This window comes from Alligator sinensis, unplaced genomic scaffold (genome assembly GCF_000455745.1).
Source record: "Alligator sinensis unplaced genomic scaffold, ASM45574v1 scaffold337_1, whole genome shotgun sequence".
In the NCBI taxonomy this organism is placed as follows: Eukaryota; Metazoa; Chordata; order Crocodylia; family Alligatoridae; genus Alligator; species Alligator sinensis.
In genome coordinates this window covers 2,612,199-2,629,684 of record NW_005841927.1, presented here as the reverse complement: position 1 = coordinate 2,629,684, position 17,486 = coordinate 2,612,199, and the positions used below count along the sequence as shown (strand labels likewise).

General features: G+C 51.6%; 1 protein-coding gene across 1 annotated transcript; it reads right to left on the bottom strand.

Moving 5' to 3' along the window:
• Nucleotides 1-4,455: 4,455 nt before the first annotated feature.
• Nucleotides 4,456-17,485, bottom strand: NT5C1A (5'-nucleotidase, cytosolic IA; the record flags this gene model as incomplete). Its single annotated transcript, XM_025198634.1, has 6 exons — nt 4,456-8,472; nt 8,747-8,931; nt 9,219-9,341; nt 10,431-10,560; nt 11,528-11,695; nt 17,384-17,485. Coding segments are annotated over 6 exons (1,074 nt in total), but the record flags the coding sequence as incomplete, so codon positions are not given.
• Between the last annotated feature and the right edge of the window lies 1 nt (nt 17,486).

Genomic DNA, 17,486 nt, shown 5'->3' with positions numbered 1-17,486 from the left:
AAATGCTGAGTGCCCACAATAGAGGCTTGTCATCGTATTTAGGTAAGTGTGAAGTAGATCTGTACGGGTGGTGATCGTAGATCCGCGCGTGATTAGACGGACACATTCATTTCTCAGCAAGCAGCGGGCTAGTTCAGCATAGCTAGCTTATGCTCAGGAAGAAATCAGCTGAACAGTTCCCCTAATTTATACTTCATTTAAAATTCTTCTCTGTACAATTTCCCTGAATGCTTCTTAACCTATAATCTGATCGCTGCCTTCCTGAAGTTGTTTTTTTTAAAGGCTGCCTAGCTAGTCTGCAGCACATTTCCAATCCCTGACTGGATGGGCCTAATTCCCTGACACTGGTATCTGCACTTCAAAGTCAGAATGTGTTTCCCCAAATATCCTCTAACCTTCACACTTAATGCACTGCTTCCACGAACAGCCCTGCCAGTGAATTCATTGCCTGGAAAACTTATGGTAAGCAATCACAAAGGGAGTGGAAATAAATTCCCCATTTATTTGGGCAACTTTACAGTATGCACGCACAGAAACTGAACTCCCAACAGCTACGTGTCAAGGTAATCCTAGCTAGCATAGTTAGTTCTTCAGGAGCTGACCCTGAACTATAAAAGCAGAGCCCATAGCTCACTATTGGTAGTGAACTGCAGATCCTTTTGCTACTGTGGTGTAGGACGGTGCTCAAGAAGAGAGGGTCAGGAGAGCAGCTAGAAGAAAGGCGGGGAAGGGAGAAGGGAAGCATCCCTGCCAGGCAGGATTGTTCTCAGTACTTTTGCAGTTCCCTTTTTGAAGTCAAAGCTTATTTTCAGTTAGACTGTTAAGTCAGGGTGCTTTTTTGTACCAATCTCAAGGCTCACGTGCGCTCCCGAGTGGCCATTGGAATAATTTCCTGACTCCCATCAGCACAAGGATCAAAAGAAACCATCCATTAAGAAATGCTGGGGATTCAGAAGAAAGCTATAAATCCTGGACTGAAGCCTGGCACCAGCTTTTCTTCTACTTGAAAGGATCTGCTGATAGAGATGCGGAAACCCCTCCAGAGCAGAGACACAGCAACTGGCAATGGTTCTGCTGTTACAGATTAAACCAAAAAAATAAGCTGTCCCTGCCAGGCGATTTTTTGCAGGGATGCCTGCCACGACGTTAGAGTCTAAGCCAGTGTGGCTATGCTGATCAAAGGTGATTTTTCTTATACACCTAACTGACAGAGCCGGGCCAGCACAATGATATTAAGTGCAGATCACGCCCCAGGAGGACACCTTTCACTGGAGTAGTCGTGCAACACCAGGGTGCAGAAAACTCTTTGCCCTGATGACTCGATGGGTTTCAGGTGACAGCCCCACATCCATGATTTTAAAGGAAACGTCCTGTCACTTGCCAGGAATCAGGCAGGCTTGCTCTGTGTCAGGTCAGAGATCTTCAGAGGTCTGGGCACGAATATATCACACATCTCTGTCCAAAGCATGGAGAAGCCCCCTGCCTAAAAGAAGTTTTCTATTCATCTCATCTATTGCTATTCGTCTTATTTATTACCCTTCTTTCAGACACATGCTTGTCTGTACGCTCCCTTCCTCTTACTTTGAAAAGGCGGCTCTCTCTGACTGCTCTTAAGGCAGGGCGGCTTAGCCAGACACTTGCCACACTGCAGGCCCAAATCGAGGGCCACCGGTTGCCTTAATCAGGCATCTTCCTCTGCGGACACCTGCACTACCTGGCTTTCTGATGCCCTGTGACACAAGTTCACTCACTGCTGTACAGTCTCCCGTCTCTAAGCCTGTAAAGAGCAGCCCATGCTGGTGATGCAACATCAGGCAGGGTGCCCTGCTTAACAGCAATGCCCTGAATCAAAACAGGGCACAGGGACAGAAATACTAGCTGTACTTTGCCATGTGCTTTGCTTTAGCCCAGTAACTAAAGGGTTATATCTCTCTCCATGCTGAACATGATCTATCCTTGCCAGGTAGATTAGCATGAGGTCACCTATACTGATTGCTTGTGACCAAACTGGGCCAAATTTTGCAAGCCCCAAGGGTGAGAGCAAGCTAGGTAGCAGACTTGTGGGTTTCTTCCGTCCATTAGCTCTCTCCCCAGTGAGAGCTGGGGCAGGGAATTGTACAATGGTAATGAATCCTGCTTGGCACGGACCCAGCTCTGAGCTGGCTCTTGGCAAAGGAGAAAGCAATTTCCTGCATCAGCTGCACCAAGAGCCATTTTGCACTTGCCTCCTTCTTCAGTGGCTCCCTCCAGCAGGGCCGGCTGAGTCCAGCCTCCCACGGCAGAACCATTTCGGGCTCCAGTGACAGACATCTCAGCAAGCACTGCTATAAATAGTGGCATCAGAGGAATGAGATGGCCAGGCTGCATGGATGCTGGCAGCAGCCCTGCCAGGGCTCAGATCAAGTGCTAGAGCCCGCTCCCTCAGCACACAAGCCTTCAAGCCCATCTTCAGGGACCCTTCCCTGGCATGTCAGCCTGTCAGAAAGGCTGTTTCTATTTGCCTTCTCTTGGTTTTCAACCAAATGCCCTGTTCCTATTTGCCTCCTCTTGGTTTTCAACCTATTAGCCCAGACCCGGTGCTATGCTAACATGGGAATACTGCCTCTGGCTCCAGGCCTGCTTTGCCATCTCTGCACCGTATAGAGACTCAGGTGTGCAAGCCAGTACATTCATAACTAATACCAGGCATCTCTGCTCAGCACCGCACTGTGCTGCCTAGACGTCCCCATTGAGATTTGGGATGCTAGTACTGGGAGGCCCCTAAAAAAAGGTGGATGCCTTAGCTTGGACATGGGTGGCTCAGCCTTTCACAACTATAGGCACTGGATTCATGGTGCTTCAGGGTGCTGCATTGCCCTGGGGTAGATCTGAACAGGAGGTAGCCGGTTGTGTGTGAAGATGCAAGCTATATTACTGACCGTGGGGGCAGGGGCGGTGTTGTGTGTCCGTAGCGTGCCAGGCACACCCCGTGGTCCCTACAACAATCCAACCAATTCATTGCAACTCACAGAGCTGCTGTCAGCAGCTCTGCTTTACTGGCACGGTCCGTCTCTCAGCAGACATCACTGCGTTCCCCATTTGAGATCCTCTTTTGAGAAATGGGCAGGCTGGCAGAACAGATAGGTCAAGGGACACAAGTCACCCATGGCTGAATCAGGCATAGAGCACAGGGGATCAAATGCTTTGGCCCACATTACCCCCCAACTCTGCCGTTCGCCAGGGTTATTACTATTATTATTCATGCACAGGCCTCACCAAAATCTTGGCATTAAATCCCAGGCTTGGGTAGCCTGTTAATACTCCCAGCTGTTGATTACTTCACCAACATGCGTGCTGACAATATGTGACAGGCAGAGCAATGCTGGCTCGGCTCCGCCTCCACCTTTTACTTCTCCGAAGCCCCATTTAAAACAGGCCGCTTGCAAATCCCTCCCCCTCCGCAAAGCCTGAGGATCTACAGCGACGCGAGCAAGTGGGAGCTGAATAACAGTTCATCCTCTGCAACAACAAACCCTGGACCACCAGAGGCTGGCTCCACTGCTGCATCCCAATTTCTCCCAGCACTTAGCACGCCGTTATATCAGTTAGCTTCTGAGCCCAGTAAGGGACCCACACCCTGGAGTCAGCGGGGCTATGTATGCATGTCGGCGGGTGCCATCCACACCATGCAGATGCCAGAGCTGGAGGCTTAGCTGATGGCAGGGAGCGACTCTATCTAGCTTGTTGCTGCTGCCAGTGGGTGACACAGCTGGATTCTGCAGTCAGATGCCGGCTATAACACTGCGCGGCATTTGGGATGGATGCTTTAAAGAGCCCCAATCAAAACAGACACACGCAAGATTACTCTGCTAATCTCCCATGCAAGTTAGCGTGATCCAAGCCAATGGCAGAGATGCCACGCTTGGACCGAGGAGCATTCTTTTCCTATATTTGGTGGGGCCTGAAGAATTGGTTTTCCCCTCTGAACCCATCAACTCTTATTTATCTGGAGGGGAGGAGCCGCTAGTACTCAGCCAGCTCGAGTTGCACTCTGCCTATTTAGATAGATCGGGGGTTTCAACAGCAATAAATCTCCTTCCAAAAGGTTTTTTTTTCTATTTTGTGCTTCCCACCTGCTGACTGGATGAGGATCGGGTTAACAGAAGCCTCCTGCCGAGGGCTAGTTTTATCCAGCGTCCTGGTTATACCAGAAGACTAGTTCCAGATGCCACCTGGCTTGCTGCAGCACTCCTCCAGCCACTGCCCGGGGAGGTCCAGCTTTCCAAAGGCTTCTCCAGCTCATAGGCAGCTCTTTTTAGCAAGGTCCCCAGCCCCTGCTGAGTGTCTGATTGGCCCTGCAATCCCCAACTCCCCTTCCTCACTCACCGAAACACCTGTGGGGGCCTAAGCAGAGGATTAAATCCTTTTGTGCTGATCACACCTGACCTGCAGCACGGAGCACTCCAACAGGCAAGGCGGAGTGGAACCAGATACAGTTTATTACACATAAACACCCATGATCATTTCCACGAAGGCATCAGCTCATTCACAAATAAAACCACCCAAAGACACAAACGTGGAACCCCGCAGCAATGAGATAACAGCCAGGGCTGTCTTCCTGCCAGGCTGGTGCAGGATGCAAGCCACCAGGCCATCAGAAAGGTGGCAAGATGGGACAGCAAATCTTGCAGACCTGTTGCGGGGAGATTGCTGGCTGCCGGCAGGGTTGAAAATCCATCCTGGCTCAGGAGAGGGCAGGTGTAGCACAGGCAAGTTGCAACAGCAGTGAAAGCCACTTCAGCCGGCCAGCGTGACATGAAAAACACCTTGCAGAGCAATAGGAATAAATATTGCAACAGTCACACATGACAACAGTCCAAAATCCCACCAAAGCCATGTAAAGAGTGGGGGTTGGAGCTTCTCTGGGCATCGTTCCTCAAAGTCCTGCATTTTCTGGGGAACGTCCTGGCTGCCCACTCACAACAAGCACTGGAAACAGGGGACAAGTAATGGAGCTACAGCTTCGTAGTGGAAGCGAAGGAAATAAAAGGCAAAGCAGGAGCTGCCTGGCGAGCTCGTTCCAGGTCCTCTGTAATTATTCTCTGGTCTTAAGGGTTGGAAACAAAATGGAAGGTGAGTCAGGCAGTCCCCAGAAGGACACAGTGCTGGCACTGTGCACGCTCTGCCCTCCAGCTACCCTACGCTGCCGCACATTTGCTCTCTGGGAGCTAAAGGTACCGTAAAACTGAGGCTTTCCCCCCTGACAGCTCAATCCCTGTTACACCATGTCAGAAGTGGCAAACCCTCTCCAGCATGAAGGCCCAGTTTGAAACATGCTCTTTTACACCCTCGTATCCACGTACCCACAGATGCCCATGATTTATCATGTGTACATGTATAACTTTATGCAGCCCCACACAGCCAGCTGCTTACAAACCTATATTCCAGTTGCTCTCACACACGTCCACATTCAGTCACACACGTGTATTTTGACAATTGATAGGCACAGACAGATACAGTCTCATGAGATTTCAACCATGGATCCACTTTTTGTTCCTGTTACAAGGTCATCTTCTATGGGGAGGACCCGGTACTGATCTAGACTACTTGTGAGATGCACTAGGAGCATTTCCAAGAGGTCCATCAGTGCCAACCTGCATGAAACACCTTGGAAAGGTTTATATGGAAGCCATACTTGTAGCTCAAGACATCTGTTGAAAGGGTCTCTGGTAGACTGCATGAACCCCAACATCTGGTTTTTGCATTAAAAAAAGCCAAAAACTTGATAATCAATGTCTTAAAAGGGGTTCCCCCCTATACTCTGGATTTACAGCTTTCCTTTAAGGTGTTTGCAACCCAAACAGTGCAAGGTAGAGAAGCTTAAAGTGCAACGAACCAAATAAAAAGTGAAAATTGTTCATCTTTTCCTTGTCCGAGCAGAATTCAGTGCAGGGAGCAAACCAACTAGATCCGTGGTGAAGATTTCACCAGGTTTTCAATATTATTTTAGTTGAAATATAATAATCCTCACCCTAACCTCATTCTCAGGTATAGCTGAACTCTTTAAGCTGACACTTCGCTCCTTCTCAAAGAGGGTTAAAAAAGAAAAGCAAAGAATAATTAGTCAGCAGCAAGCACATGGCATGGGGAATTTTAGCCCAAGTAGTTTACATCTGGCAAAGTTACAAGCAACTGAAAACGCAGTCTATAATGGTGGGCAGCTTCAACTATAGAAATTGCATTTGTGCCACCTTAATGATCACACAACACAAGGAGTAGATGATGCTTAACCTGATCATTCCCTTCAGTCTGGTCCATCATGTAATCCGAGTTGTAAGAGCAAGCCTTCTGCTGCTTCTGGAATAGCCCTCAAATGCATTTTTCTTTTAATTAATCTTAAAACATATAGGTGGTAATCTGTGTTAGCTGGAAAGAATTAGGCAGAAGGTAGGGCAGGGCACTCTCTTAGGGTGTGTACACACATATTAAGTCAACTTAAAAGAAAGGGACTTAACTAAGGCAACTTAACTAACTAGTGGCAGCATAGTGACATGCTATGTTGTACAGCGTGCTACGGCGATGTAGCAATCACATGGATCTAGATATAATTGCTGGCTACGTTGCCGTAGCTGTGTACTCCCTGGTTATAGCATGCTGCTACGGAGGCATAGTGGCAAAAGCTAACCATGCACCACGCACACGGTGCAGTAACCACCTGTACTGCACTGTGCTTTAGTATTTCCAAAAGGAAGTACTAAAGCATGGCGACATGTAGACGCACCCATAGTTAAGCCATGCTGGAGCGTACACATGTACAGCTTCCACTACGTCAACCAGCTAAGTCAGCTTAACTAATGTAACTCCAAATAACGCACCTCAGAGGTGTATTATCTTATGCCACATTTAAGTTGACTGCTGCACGTACGTGTGTACGCTCTGACACTGAAGTCAACTTAAAAAAGTTAAGTCAGCTTGACTGTCAGAAAGTTAGTACGTGTGTGTATACCCTTAGAGACTAACTCGTTCAAAGACACAATCTTTTGTAGGCAGCAACCTACTTTGGCAAATGCCATTTGAGAAGACAACAGCACTAACTGTTAATTGGAGATGTGAATCTTTCCCATCCTGTACCAGAAGCCTCTACCCTGGGAGACAGAATAGGCTTGATGCACTGACCAGAGAAGAATTACCAGTTGTAGACAGGGCTCAGTTTGAATGAAAAAAGATCCAGTTTTCACCCGATGAAAGACCCAGGCTCGAGTTCCTTGCTGAAGCAGCTGCACTGACTTCAAGATAACTTGGCTTAGCTATCTCTCAGGACTGTTGCACCCAACTTGCACATGATCTTTAGCTTCCTTCCCACCAACACAGAAACCACACTTTCAAAAGTGGCTTTTCATTTTAGGTGCCTCAGTTTTGGATGCCCCAGTCAAGATACCTAAGCCCACAAGAGAGCATCTCCATATAAGACACTTAGCTGTGGAACCCAGATGTGAAAATTTGGGCCGAACTTTGAGTAGGAATTGGGCTTGTGCCCTCTATTATTGTTTTTATGAGGTTATTTTCTTCCTCATTGTTTCTATTCTTCACTTGGTACTACTCGAGTTGAGAAGACGGCAGCAGTCAAGGACAATGAGAGATGCAGACTCTTATATGGCTGTGCACTCAGTGCAGGAATTAATGGGGAGCTCCTCAGGGCTCCCCCACCTCCATCTCTGGGTCCCCTAAAGCAGAGGGGCAGGCATGCTGGGCTTGGGCATAGGCTGACCCTGAGGCATAGCAGCCGAGATGATGGCACAGAGGTGGGGCAGTGGCTGAGGAGCTGGCAAAGGAGCCAAGCTCGAGATGCTGGGGGTGCCATGTGTAGACCCTGACTAGTATGGAGGTCAGTGCTGGGCTAGAGGGACAGAAATCATCAGTAAAGTGCAAGACATAAAGGCCAAAGGGAGCTTTTCAGTCAACCCCCTCTCCTCCCTCCAGACATGGCACCTGCCACTTCAGTAGCTTCACTATTAATCACAGAGGACACTTGGATCATTGCATACATCGACGCATAGCGGACTGGCCAGTGATGGCGTGCACCGAACCCCGGCCAGCGAGCATGTCCACTGCAGTTCGCCGGCCCCGTCACTCGATGTCCTTGGCTCGCTTCTTTTCTGCCATCCGCCTCTGTTTCTGTGCGATGCCATAGGGGACGTGGGCGGCGACGGTGCCCATCTCCTGAGCCCCCTCCACGTGGAACATCTGGTCATCAAAGAAGATGTGAGGGCGGATCTTCTCTAGCAGGGGGCCTTTGGGGGCCCCGGCCAGGAAGAGGGCTTCATCTGTTTCTAGTCCCCAGCTGCGGAGAGTCTTTAGGGCACGGGCCCCCGAGCTGGCTGCGCTCCTGGCGGTGACGAGGTAGGTGCGGATCGGACACTCCAGCCTCAGCCCCTTGGAGTAAAACTTCTTCTGCAGCTTCCCCAGGGCTTCCAGAAAACCTTTCAGGGGGCCCTGGTGAAGCAAAGAGAAACAGCCATTCACCGACACCATCATGTCTATCCTTTGCTCCATGCTTCAATCCGTTCTCGTGGCAGGGAAGGGGCCTCTCCCACCAGACCTGCCCCGAGTCCCAGCACAGAAGAGCCAGGACCACGTCCTCACGAACACAGCCTCAGCCTCCTCCCATCTGCCCTGCCCCAATCCCTGCACTGGCTGCTGGAGCCCGTGGAGCGGGGAGCCCGTTCTCGCTGCTCCCTGTCCCAGGAGCTGACTCCTGGTGCCGTACCTGGGCCAGAGGCTTGTTCTCATAGGTCTTCTCATGCTCAAAAAACATGTCGAGGCCGTGGGCCTTCACAATCTGCTCCGACTCGTCCGAGAACAGCACAGCGTCCCCATCGAATGCCACCCGCAGCTGGTTCTCCGGCACCATCACGTCTTTGCTGGGGTTGAAAATGGTGGCAGCGGCAATCCCTTTGGGAAAGGAGAAAGGGAGGCATCAGGCAGCATCCCTCCGTGACCCAGTCTGCTGCCGCGACCTTGCTACCGCAAAGCACAGCCACAGCGACATAGCGTCATAATGGCACGGAGACAGAGCAAAGCGACTGGCCCCCAGCCTGGACGTTCACGTCCCCCCTGCCATGCACAGCCCCAGCGGAGGGGGATATCAGAGTCACTGTTCTTCACCTGGCTGCTCTAGGTCAACCAGCTGCGGGCTGTGTGCTCCTCCCTCTACCGCCCAGAGCGGGACTGAGACTCACCCTCTTCAGTGGCCTCACTCACTTTCTCGCAGTCGGACGAGAGGTACAGGTCGGTGTGATAGGCCTTCAGGTAGCAAATGGGGCTGTTCCCTCCCGTCATGCAGAACCTCTCGATGAACAGATCTGAGGACAAAGGCACCAAATCAACCCGGGTCCTAGCCACCGCCACAGGTGGGGAGGCAAACCGTGCAGCTGGGGGGCTCCTCCCCTCGCGCCCCCTGGCACCAGGCCAGTGGGAGGAGATGGCAAATCAGCCTGGAGCAGCAGGGTTACAAGAAAGGTGGGGCCCAAAGTAGCACGGCTGAGGCCCTGGACCAGCCCCATCATACAGACGCTGATGCACAGCAATGCCGCTAGGACATGCTGCCTTCCAGCTGGTGGCTACTGCCCGTCACTTCCCAACACCTGGCAGCAGCTGGTAGCTCCTTTAGAGGGATTCCCTAGTACTACCCTCTTGCTAAACCTCCTCCACCCAGACGCAAGAAAACCCCAAGCACACAGAGGATCCTGATGCAGAAGCATCATGGAGAGAGGCCGGCCTGGGACTCAACAGAAGGAAGGGAGTTCTCTTCCCAGTCAGCCCCTGGCCTTGCATATGGTACTTTCAGTACCTTGGTTTGCCCATCTGTATAGTGGGGGGTTGACCCTGACCTTTATAAAGTGCTTTGGGATCCACTGACAAAGCGCAAAGTAAAACTTAGGTGTTCTAATTATTGTTGCGGTGCCTCACCACCCTCCTGCCTGCCTCTCCTTTGGTTTCTGGGGTTATCCATACTGAGAACTCGGTTCTACCCCCAAGTCAGAGCAAACCCCAAAGGTGGTCTGAATGTGTCTGAACCTCCTCAGAGGGACTTGGAGTCTGAAACAAGAAAGCAATGCCAAGGTGTTTGATCTGGATTGGACTACCCAGTACCCACGGACTGCCCTACTGGTTCTGTCTTGGGCCCAAAAAGAGATGGATCGAGATGGGGATGATGTGGCCAAGCTGTTTGAAGAGCTAGAACCTGGATTCCTAGTTTATTGGAAGCCTTAACAAACTGGGAGGTTTGATCTATAATGTTTTTAGTCCAAACCACAGGACTTTGGAAGCTGGGTGAAGCGAGACAGCTTTTCCCTCCGGCTTCGTTTCCATCTCAGTCACTCCCCAAAACTGCACTAACCAAGGTGATTTCAGTGGCTCTGTCTCAGGGGACAGGGTTGTTCCATGCTTACCATAATGATTGATGCTGTTGATCAGACGCACCCCAACCTGGGCATGGTTATTGGTCATTAGGACGATATCAAAGAGTTCTTCACTCTCGGGATAGAGCTCTCGCAGCTGCATGTTGACAGTTTCTAGCGCCTACGCCACCAAAGGAAGGCAGGGTAAGCTAGCAATCCAGCCACCCACCCCCCAGAGCCAAGAGACAATTCCCATTTTATTTGCTAAAACATGCAGATTTGGGTCAACCAAAGCCATGTGGAAACATGCTACATTGGACCACTCTGGGCCCCTAAATCTAATTTTTTTCCTGGAGAAAGTCAAAACATTTTGCTTTGTCATCTTCAAAAGGAAACGCTTTAAATTCTCATTTTGAAAGGACGTTTGGAGAATACATTTGCCCGGATTTACTTTGAAATATGTTTAAAATGTCTCAAAAGGCCCCAAATGAAATATTTCCTTTGATCCAAAATGACCTGGTGGTGGGGGCTGTTTCAGGAAGAAAACTGTAAAAGTATCATTCCAGATCGACCCGGCTCTAGAAAACGCTACTTCGCCAGCATGAAAGATGGGCATTTGATGTTTAATTTTTTTGTTGTTACTTGCCCAAGACATCCCCCTCTCTTTCCTGCCCAGCAAAGGTGTACCGTCTCCTCTGAGTTCTGCTCTGTGATACCATCGTGAATTCAGACTAACCCCCTTCCAGTCAATATGGTTCTCAACCGTCCTAGACTCCAGGTACCCCCATTAGACTCCAGGCACCCCTGACTATGAATACTCGAGGAAGTCTTCTGTTGCAAAGAGCCCGGAAAGCCTACAGCAGGTTCCAAAATGCTTTTTTGACTCTCTGGATCCCTACTTGGGGATCATCAGCAGGTGTTCACACACCTAGCAGTGCTAATATTGTGCAGCACCCTTAAGAGGATCTCGTGGCACTCCAGGGTCTGGGGCACCCTGGTTGAGGACCACTGCACGAATGTGATGAAGCAGACTGCTCTAATGCTGGGATCATCCCCAGTTTTATCCAGCACACTGCAAGCCCTGCTTGGAAGGTGAAGAAGCTTGGAAAGGCGGGGATCTGCGCTGGGGATGCAGAAAAGGAGCTTACCTTGACAAAGGCGAAGGCGGCGCCAGGTAGGAAGGGTTCGTTCTCATGGTCCAGCTGGTATTTCACATACGCCTCCACCCCTTTCTCGCTGTAAATCTTCTGCTCCTCCTCCATACGGAACAGCGCCCGCGACGACACGGCAATTGTTATCGCGTTCTCAGGCTTTGGCTGCACGACAGAGAGGGAGGGGGGCAGCGTGAAACTTGCATGTAGGATCATACGTTTTCCATCCTCATTTCCCTGGACATAGGCCCGATTCCATCCCCCAGGGGCATTAGCAAATGTTGCAAGCGAACGAGAAGAGGGGCCTTCCTCAGGAATCAAGAGTCACTCAGTTCTGGAGTCATATTTAGATATTTGGGGCCTGGGTGTATCTCCAGAAAAAACAAAACCCTTGCCACCTTCTCATCCCCAGTTACAATCCCAACCAGCACAGCCGGCTTAGCCTGGGATTCACATGGACGGGTTTCTTCTGCTTCGGTTGGGGACGCCCGAGTGCACTGGGAATCACACACAAATCTATGCTGCTCGGAAGTAATCGGCAGCGAGCCAACGTGTCAGTCGTGAGCGCTCTGTCTCACGGTGCCTTCTGAGCTGGAACACTTCCACGTCTTGCTTTCTGGGGTTTCTCAGATCTGAGGCTCTTGGAATCAGCATCCTTGGCCCCATGACTTAACTAAGCCGAGATATTCACATTCCCTGTGCTTTTATCGGGGCTGCTTGGAGCTCACCCGGCACTTGTCCGGATTCCCCCTACGGTCCCCGCACAAAGAAGTCTGGAGGCAGATTGCATTGAATGTGCTGGGGTCTAGCTCCTACTTCCAGGCAGAACCCATTCTCCTTTGATGCTAAAGGCAACATAAAGACCTGGTATAAGTGGCTGCAACCCAGTTAAAGACCTTGAAGAGCACATGCTTATACCAGTTACAATTTGGTCTCTTGAGAACGTCTATGCCAGATTGGAAAATTATGGCAGGAACATGACATGAAAAGTACAGTGAGCTGCCTTTAGTGATCTTACATGGTCTCTGTTGATAAAAACCCCTTGATGCGTTCCAAGGGGCTATAACGTCACAGTCACAATTGCACCGGTGCATTCTGCGATGCCGGGGTTACATTTCCCATCATGTCCAAGACTGCTGCTGTAAGGGTTTCTAGGTAAATACCAAACACTGAGCACTGCATTGTGAGAGGGAGTCAAAAAAAACAATTTAACCTAGTGCTATGGCAAGACTGACGGCTGTTCCCAGGATGGATGGAAAAGGCTGACTCAGCCATATCTGAACTGCCAGGACCACGTCCCAGGTGTCAAAACCGACCCCTGCCCACAGTAGCTGTGTGCAAATGGGACATGGTGACCAGGTGTTGCAAGGTCAGGGTGCTCCCTGCAACCGTTAATAAATGGTAATTGTAAAGGGCCTGCTCCAAAGCCTAGTCAAGCCCACAGGAGCCCTTGCATGGACTTCACAAGGTGTGGACCAGGCCCCAGTAAAGCTGGAGGCACTTCACAAGTAGAATAAAGACATAGCCTTTCTGCAGAGGAGAAGGCAATACAGATCTGAGTGCATCATCTCAGCTCCAGTGCCTTGCCTCCAAGAGCAAACGACAGGCATTCAGCTTGGCTAGCCGTTGCCAGATGAGGAGGCAAATTGTTATCGATTGCAATGCTCAACAGTGAAGCGATTCGTTTTTTGTAGCACTTGGGCTGACAACAATCAGGAGGGAATCCCAAATGGAGCCAAGAATGATCCAATCCTGCCTGTGATAAAGTCCTCAACTGGGGCAGAGGCACGGTGTGCCACCACGAGGGAAAAACCTTGGCACTGGAGACGTATCGAATGGGTTTCTGAGCAAATACTCAGCTGGTTTGGTGCCTGCATGTGAGAGATGCGCTGAAAAACTGGAAGTGGTTCTGTATTACAGGAAAGAGGACCACATCTGTGCCAACGTCAAAGTGGAGAAACCCTTCTCTCCCTTGGTCAAGGACCTTGACTTAACACTGCAACCCTCTTCAATCCATAACGAACAAGAAGGTTTTGGGCGGTTAACCAAATACCTATTAACCAGATAAAACTGTCAGTGGAGCCAGAGAGGATTAGACACCCATTTCTTCTTGAATCCAAATGGGAAAAGGGTGTCTAACTCCCGTAGGCTCCTTTGGAAAACATCTCTGGACAAATACATAATTCATTTGGCCATGTGCGGCATCGCCGATAGCACCGCTGATGCAAATGTTAGGCTTAGTTTAGGCAAGTGAATTGTGACTATTTTTAGATTTGCTTACGCAGCGGGGGTTGGTTATTAACTCATCACGGGCCAGTTTTTAACACTAATCTGTATTAATTAATAACTTTGGCACCACGGACCATTTATTAGCTACAATATTAATAACTCATGGGCCAATCCATCACTAGCCTGTGGCATTAAATCCAGTTTGCTAGCAGAGGTCTTAGTTCCTCAAAGGCCTGAGATATTTAGCCGGGGAAGCAAAAGAGCAGCTTGTGCCATGGGATATTTCTTTCCATTTCCTAGTTTGTGCTGGACAGCGGGAAGCGCGGCTTCCGGCTGCAACCAGGCAAGAGCTTCTTGCGAGATGAAACTGGGTCAGGGTTGTCCGTCTCAACCCTTATTCCATATTGGATCAGACAGATGCGTGTGGCCGCGGCAGCCTTGCAAGGCGTGACGCAGAGAAGTCTTGGTCTCCTTTGTGTTTTCACAAGCATGCGCCAACGGTTCTCCATGTTGCACGCACCTTGCACGGCTGGATGCGTTTGGGGCAGCTGTGAACAAGGCTCTCAAGGTTCTTTCTTTGCCGGTCAAGGCGAAAGCCCTTGGGAGGGCAATTTAGGAGGTAATAAATGCAGCAATAAATGGATCTGGAAGCTGGATGCCCTGCTGGATTCCACCCTACATTTCTGGAGCTCCCGCTGCGCTCTAGCATGGACCTTCTGCCTAGCAGTCCGGCACCGCTTCGGTTTGCCCTCCAGGGAGATCTGACCTACTGGACGTTGTTCACACCTGTTAAATAACACCTTGTACCTCTACAGCACCTCCTAGAGCAAAGTCTTACACTGAAACGGAGGAAGCTTCATACCGGGGCTGGATCAAGATTTCAGTTCTGCGTGAAATTCTGATATTAAAAAAAACACCTCATTCTGGTTCCAAAGAGAAGGCCCAAGGTTGGGATTTTCTTTCAAATGAAAGCTTCTGTTTTAGGACCATCGAAACATTTCCCTTTTTACCCTGTCATTTTGATTTAGTTTCACTCCCCACTCCCATTCCTACTCATAATATATATCAGCAGTGTATTAAAATATCCAGCTTCAATAGTATTTTGTGTTTTTAAAATAGCAGTCTGAGCTGGGCCCCTCCTCCATCTCCTCCATCAGCAGGCTGGGGTTAGTATCCCTAACCCAATAAAGAACTGAGACATGAAGAGTATAAATGATTGCCCAGGCAGCCCTCTGGACCAGGACCCAGGAGTTCACACTGCCCATAACCTAATCGCCAGACACGTACATCTTTGAGTGGCCTCCTATCACCACTCCATGCTTGCGTCGGAAACCGAGGGCCCTGCACGGCGTCCCATCCTCGCCTGCCCCCCTGCCCTTCGTTGTGGGTGGGAATGCACAAAGCCAGGAAACTGCATGGGCTGGAATAAACGCTGTTTATCCCCACAGCAACATCCAAGGTTAGTCAAGGTCTGTTCAAGCTTGTCATCAAAGGCACATTTGGGAAGCAGCTGGGGGGCTTTGCTCAGCTAAGTCGATCTGGATTCTGCATTTTGGAATTAATATATAGGTCAGCCGTTTCATCTGCCTCCCATCCCACTGGACCATCGGGCCCAAGCCCTGCCTACGCAAATGTTGCGGCTGGCCCCTTGCTCCTTAAAGGCTTAAGCAAGCCCCGGCCCAACCACTCGCTGACCATAGCGCTCAAGGCTGCCATGGGACTCCAGGGCTATGCATCCCTTCCCTTTGTCCTGAATGAATTCAAGAGATGATGCTCCACCAGTCCAGTCTCTGCCTGTTACATTCATATTCCCATGGATACAATTCCTAAATAGCCTTCTAGGGATCAGTGCCCAAGTCCCAGAAATCCTAGAGGCCAGTTTGGATGCCGATCGGGGACGTGATTTCCAGGTAACAAAGGCAGGGGGAAATAGGAGCAAAGTCATCCTGGCACCAGTGGGCACAAAGACAACCCTCCCTTGAACGCTTCCCAGGGGTGAAGGCAGGTCCCAGCTCTCATCCATGAGAGCCAAACTGGGAGACACGGGCTGCCCACTACTGGATCTAGTTCTCAAATGGACAACAGAGTGCCCTGGGCCCTCCGGCTCGGGGATCGGGTTAAAGTCGGGGGAGATGACTGGGATGTTTATGGGCTTCCCAAGCACATTATAAATAAGGCAGAGAGATGCCTTGCTGCATTTGTCACCGACTGAAACAGCTGCCTGGCAGGGTGGGCCAGCCAGGCCCAGCACTATAGCGTTGCTGGGGAAACTCCCTGCATGGCTGCTGGTACCTGCACCCTGCCTGGCACCAGCCCCTATGCGCCCTGGGCATTTAACCTCGGGGCAGAACCCCCCAGAGAAGATTCAGCAGCAGCCGGAGGGCACGTGGCTGGGGAGGTACAATGTGGGATCTCAGCTCCGCCACTGGCTTCCTGCAAGATCTTGGGCAAATCACTTCAAGCACTCCATGCCTCAGTTTCTCCACTTGGAGAAAGGAGATGATCGGTGCTAGCTTCCGGTGGGCGGAAAGTTTGCAAAACTGCCTGTGAGGTCTGCGTGAAGCTGCCTGACAGCACAGCCGCTGTCACCCAGAGGGCTCATCCCGGCTCTGCTCCTGCACGGGCTGAAGGCAGATGCCCCAGCACTATGCGCTGGCAGAGAGAACGGGACTTGGGAAACTGCAGGTCTACTTGTGCCCACTCAAGGTGCCCAAGCCCCACAGGTGGCTGCACCATCTCGCTGCTCTGAAGCCGCTGTCTCTGTCAGAGCTCACACCTGAGCGCACAGGCACGAGATGTCTGGATCCCTCCCCAGGGGCAGGTTTTCCCCCTGAGTCTGGGGTATCCAGCTTGGAGCGGGCCAGGGGCTGGTACCTTGCCTCTGGCAGTGGCCGGTGGCCAGGAGCTCAGAGGAAGGTGCAAGGAGCAGAGGCACGCTGGCCAGCTGGCAGGGCTTTGACCCCAAGCACGGGAGCTGAGGCCAGCTCACGCCCTGCTCCAGAGGGGTTTCGTCCCTTCCCCTTCTCAGGCGGATGGGCCCCTGGATGCCCCGGCACACAGGAGGGCTGCGGGCGCTTCCCTGGAGGACGTCCAGACCCAGCTGCGCCACGGCTCCTGCGCTCAGGGAGGAAGCTAAGCAGGCGGCTGTCCTCGCCCCTGCAAATCTGGGATCCGATTTAATCCGCTAGAAGCTGGAAACCCAGCCTGCTGGCTCTCCCGTCGCAGCCGGGCACCGCGGCGCTGCCAAGGTGGGCTCAGGCGGCTGGGCCCAGGGCAGGGCATGTTCTCGGGCCGCGGGCGGCACAGCCGCCCTCTCCGCTCTGCCACCCGGGCAGGTGGATGAGCTGGGCTCCAGCCTGCAGAGGCAGCTCCGGGGCCGGGGGAGCCACAGCCCCCCGGGGTGGGGAGGGGGCAAAGCGCTTACGGATTTGGGCTTCTTCCTGGGGCTCGGAGTTTGGAGCGAAGTGCGGAGGGCAGGGCATGTTCTCGGGCCGCGGGCGGCACAGCCGCCCTCTCCGCTCTGCCACCCGGGCAGGTGGATGAGCTGGGCTCCAGCCTGCAGAGGCAGCTCCGGGGCCGGGGGAGCCACAGCCCCCCGGGGTGGGGAGGGGGCAAAGCGCTTACGGATTTGGGCTTCTTCCTGGGGCTCGGAGTTTGGAGCGAAGTGCGGGCTCCCTCCCGGGGCCGCGGCCGGCCGGCGTCCTGCTGCCCCTCCGGCGCCGAGCAT